The sequence below is a fragment of the Lucilia sericata genome, unplaced genomic scaffold (assembly GCF_015586225.1).
Source record: "Lucilia sericata isolate MDLA Ls3-8-SP2 unplaced genomic scaffold, ASM1558622v1 Contig000161F_arrow, whole genome shotgun sequence".
In the NCBI taxonomy this organism is placed as follows: domain Eukaryota; kingdom Metazoa; phylum Arthropoda; class Insecta; order Diptera; family Calliphoridae; genus Lucilia; species Lucilia sericata.
Window position 1 is genome coordinate 572,646 of NW_023994191.1, and position 4,911 is coordinate 577,556.

The window sequence follows — 4,911 nt, forward strand, 5'->3', positions numbered from 1 at the left end:
CCCGCTTAGATAGAAACATTTCAAATCAGTCGGTACTTTAAACTCTTTTTACAATGGAGGCTGTGTGAACAAAACGCGGTCATTGAGCCGAGTTTATATCGAGTCAATTTAACACAATTTTTTTCTATTTATTTTAAATATAGCAACTCATACTATATGACATTTTTGTACTAAATTTTTCATCAACACATAATTGCTAAATAATATTCGCAAATACCTAATAATTTGTTTCTTCATAATTAAATTTGCAGTTAAGAAAATTTACGCACAAATATAAATATTTGTATGTATTTGACTCTTGGAAATTTAATATTGTTTATTTTTGTTTGTAAAAAAAAGACCGCCATTGTTATTTGTAGTTTGTTACTGTTATGTTTTTTTATGGTTTTGTTTGTTTGTTTATTTTCTATTGTCCGATAATAACGAAAATGTTGACCACCAAAAGTCAGTTTAAACAATCAAGTTTATAAAGTTCATGTCAAAATTGTATGTAGGTTTTATTATGAACTTAAATCTTGAAAAACGTCAGCTATATGTAATGTAATTAATAATTGAACTACAAGTTAGAATAACACAATTTTTTAATTTAAGGAATCTGATATCAGTTCATTTCATGCTCAATTGGCTCATTTTATGAACGCTATAAGTCGAGCTGAAAACTTTGTTCTAAAAAGATTTAAATTTTACAGCATTAAGTGGCCTCCGGTAGATATGTAGTTAATATTGAAGTCTGTTAAACATGAGGTTTAACAAACAGGGTTCGAGATACTGATATATGTATGTACATTAGGGTGGCCCCGTTTGTATGAGGAAACAGTTAATGTTCCCAACTAAAATTAAAGTTTAATTGATTCTAAGATACCATTTATCAAAATTTTTGTCCTGGCGTCAATATTTGGTAAGCTGGAATAAAGGATAAAAAGGTCCTTTTTTGAGATTTTTATGATTTTTTTCATATTTTTTCAAAAGGAAACTTTTGTTGAAAAAACTTTTTCTTAATTCTCTTTAGAAGTTTACTTAATTTCTACGCATTTCTATTCTCGAATAGATACAAGATTCCCTCCTTTCCTCTTCCTCGTCTGAATGGGGTAGAGCATAAACTCTCTGACAGTGCAAAATACTTAGATATCATTCTTGATTCTAAACTACTATGGAATCTGAACATCAAAGCGAGAGCCTCTAAGGCATCTATCGCGTTGTACGCATGTAGGAAGGCCATTGGTAAGAACTGGGGAATTAGTCCCAATACTGGACATGGTTATAAAGCCTATTCTGATGTATGGAGCGCTTGTCTGGTGGAAAGCTTTGGAAAATCCACCTACTGCAATCATACTGAAGGAATAATGCGAGCTTCTGCACTAATGATCACTGATGCGATTAGAAGTACGCCATCACAGGCGTTGTTCACACTTATGCACTGGTTGCCTGCCGATCTGATGGCCAGGCAACTGGCATTAAACTCGGCAGTCAGACTTCATGCTGCCGGAATATGGAAGCCAAACCGACATGGTCATGCTTCTATCCTGGGGAGTACGACTTACATCCCCGAAAATATAGATTACTGCTCTCCCACGCTACTTCCGGACAAAAGATTCACAGTTAGGATGTCAAATGTACCATCCTTCTCAGAAGGTGAAACACTTGACATCTTTACTGATGGATCTAAGTCCACTACAGGCGTGGGTGGTGGTTTCTTTATTACCCGCTTAAATAAAGCGGTATGTTTTAAGCTGAACGATAACTGCAGCGTCTTACAGGCTGAAATCTCAGCTATAAAAAGAGCGGTTAACTGGATGAGGTACTATAGGATATGCAATGTTAATATCCGAATTTGTACTGACAGTAAACCTGCTATAAAGTCTCTATCTGGTGTCTACACGACATCCAGACTGGTTCGCGAATGTCGGGTGTCTCTTGACGAGATGGCAAACCATTCGTGCCTGGAACTACTCTGGGTACCGGGTCATGCTAATATTCCCGGAAATAGAAAAGCGGACGAACTGGCAAAAACTGGTTCCCGCCTTCACATAGGGGACACTGACACACTAGTCGGTGTTCCCCTTTCATGCTGTAAGGCCTTTATTCAGCATGAACTCTATGGGTCTGCTCAGACCAGATGGTCATCACTGACCTATTGCTCTACATCAAGAATGACCTGGCCTCTCTATGATGAGCGAAGGTCTTTCTGTCTAATGGGGCTTCCAAGGATGAGACTACGTATGGTAGCCATCCTAACAGGGCACTGTACTATGGGTGCGCATGCAAGAAGACTAAATCTTCCATACAATGATTATTGCAGGAGCTGTCAAAGTGAGTGACTGAGTTTCTAGGCAGTCCAATATTGCATGAACTTGCGGCTCTATCTAATATAGACAAATATATTCGTGCCTCTCGTTGGTTTAACACCATGTTAAAGACGGACAGGTAATGTCCCATAGGTTGGTTTTCTCTTTGCAGGATCCGCTATAGGGTATCACAACGGGACCATTACGACCCAAGTGAGTCGGTCAAATGGCCGACTGCCTCAAAAACCTACGCATAGAAACTTTTGTTTCAGAAACTACGTATCAATTGCATTGATTTGGTTTTGTACGAAAGAAAAGAATAACAAAACAAGTTTCCGAGTACGAGAAACTCCGTACCGAGAGGAAGATGAATGATATTTCTTTCTCTCACACAAAATCAAAAGTTTCCCAGAAAAAAGTTTCCTAGTGTCGACGGGCACTAGATGAATGATATTTCTTTCTCTTTCTCTCTCACGCAAAATCAAAAGTTTCCCAAAAATAGTTTCCTAGTGTGGACCAGCAGTTTCTCTAAAGTTTCTCAAAAACTATTTTCTTAGGTAGACGGGCAGTTATATCATAATATTTATTGAATAAATTTTTGTGATTTATTTTGAAGTTCTAAAACGGGTGAAAATAGCAAAATGGATTCTTCGCCTTCTATCGCCTTTTATTTTGGAATCCATTCTGTGGAACATTGTTGCGATTCCAATGTACTTCTAAAGTGTTTTACCCGCTCTTAAGTTTGGACACCTGGAAATATTCCTAACGTCATTCACAGAAATGTGAATGGGCCTCAACACTAAATGTAATTAAATTAACTGTTATACTTATACAAACTATGCAATGACACCAAGACAAAAAAAAATTGGGAAATGTGTTTCAGATTGAAAAGGAACTAAAGTTAAATTTTCGGTGGGAACATCAGTACAAAATTTCTTTTCCAAACACCCTAATATACATAATAAGGATATGAAATTATTGGTATTAAAATGTTAAAATAAAAGAGAGTTTCACATAGCAATGGCAACTCGGAAATATTTTAAATTTTGGTAACAAATTATGAAAATTTTGTAACACTTTCACAAGTTACATGATATTTTTGATTTCTTTAAAGTAGAGACATCAATTACCACAACTATAAATAAATATAATATCTAAATACTTGTAGATTCTGTATATTTTTTGAATGGGCATTGTTGTACACATGCGCTAAGTAATAGACAAAAAACTCTAAAATTTTGTTTAAAAAAACAATGCTTCTTAAATAAACATAGTACTTAGTCACAGTTTAAAATCAGTATAAAAGCTAAAAACTCTCATGAATTGAGCATTAGTAGCTGTCTAGTAGTTTTAGCGTTAATTGTTCGCAGTATCTAAAACATAATCCGATAAAAACCGTGTTCGAATAAGTATTACCAACATGAAGTGTTTTGTAAGTGCTCTCAAAAAGGATTAAATGATCAAATAAAACAGACTTAATAAAATATTAGTGAAAAATTAATATAATAAAAATGAAATTAAATTATTCTAGACCATTTGCGTATTTGTTTTTGCTCTTGCCATCGTTGCAAGAGCTGATGAGGACTTAGTAGCTTCGGCATCAGAAAATTCCGAAAATACACAGGAATTATCGGGATCAGCAAGTAGTCTAAGTCCATGGCAAGAAAAACATCAGGAAAAACGTTATGTCGGTGGTTACGCTGGTGTTGGTGCATATGGCACTGGTTTAGATACTCTTGGCTATGGTAGCGGTTACTATAATCCTTACCAATCGAGATTAGGTTTAGGTAAGTGTGAACGGTTTTTGAACTATTCAAGAGGTTTATACTTAAGAAGTAGCATTTCTTAACACTTTTCAATTCTTTAGCAGAGATTTTGAATTTTAATATCAAATTTTAGATTTTCAAAAACTTTTATTTTCCGTTTTTAAAGTATGATATACCTCAATTGAAAACAATAAATTAAATACTTAACTTAATTCAACAGATGGTTATGCTGGTTATCCTGGCTATAACGGTTATACTGGAGGCTATGGCGGTTATGCTGGTTATGGTGGATATGGTGGATATGGTGGTTATGGAGCTTACACTGGTGGCTACAATTCATATCCTTACAACTCCTACAATCGCGGTGCTTATCCTTATGCTCGTCCTGGTTATGGCGGTTATGGCAGTTACGCCGGCTATGGTAATTATCCATCAAGCTACTATTCCAGCAATTATGGCAGTAGCATTATTGGTGGTGGTTTGGGAGCTTTGGGTACACCCGGATATGTTCCACCTGTTGCCGGTGCTGCTGGTTACCAATATGGTCCCGGCATTTCCGGAACTGTTTATTAAATAGTTCAAAACAGTATTTTATATTTTTTTTCAAATTTAGAATAAATTTTGAAATTTTTTTACATAATTTAAATATACACGCATAAAATTCATTCTTTTATTGTTCTGAAAAGGCGGAATATAATACAGTATGTATTGGGGAGTTTGTATAAAGTTAGGGAGACGTTGTCACAAAATTGAAATCAAAGATTATGTTGTAGCTCCACATACATACATACATACATACCGTTTCAATCGGAAATAGATAATTTAGCGTCATTATATAATTCTAAATTTCAATGGAAATT

At 35.2% G+C, this 4,911-nt stretch overlaps 1 protein-coding gene across 1 annotated transcript; it reads left to right on the forward strand.

Moving 5' to 3' along the window:
* The first annotated feature begins 3,579 nt into the window (after positions 1–3,579).
* On the forward strand, positions 3,580–4,712 carry LOC119601415 (prisilkin-39). Its single transcript, XM_037952341.1, has 3 exons — positions 3,580–3,717; positions 3,817–4,072; positions 4,272–4,712. Exons 1-3 carry the CDS (start codon positions 3,706–3,708, stop codon positions 4,622–4,624), a joined length of 621 nt encoding a protein of 206 aa, XP_037808269.1. The 5' UTR covers positions 3,580–3,705; the 3' UTR covers positions 4,625–4,712.
* The last annotated feature ends 199 nt before the right edge of the window (positions 4,713–4,911 follow it).

Coding starts and splice junctions, on each gene's coding strand:
- LOC119601415 (XM_037952341.1), top strand. Junction 4,073..4,271: donor CCAATCGAGATTAGGTTTAG/GTAAGTGTGAAC, acceptor TTAATTCAACAG/ATGGTTATGCTGGTTATCCT.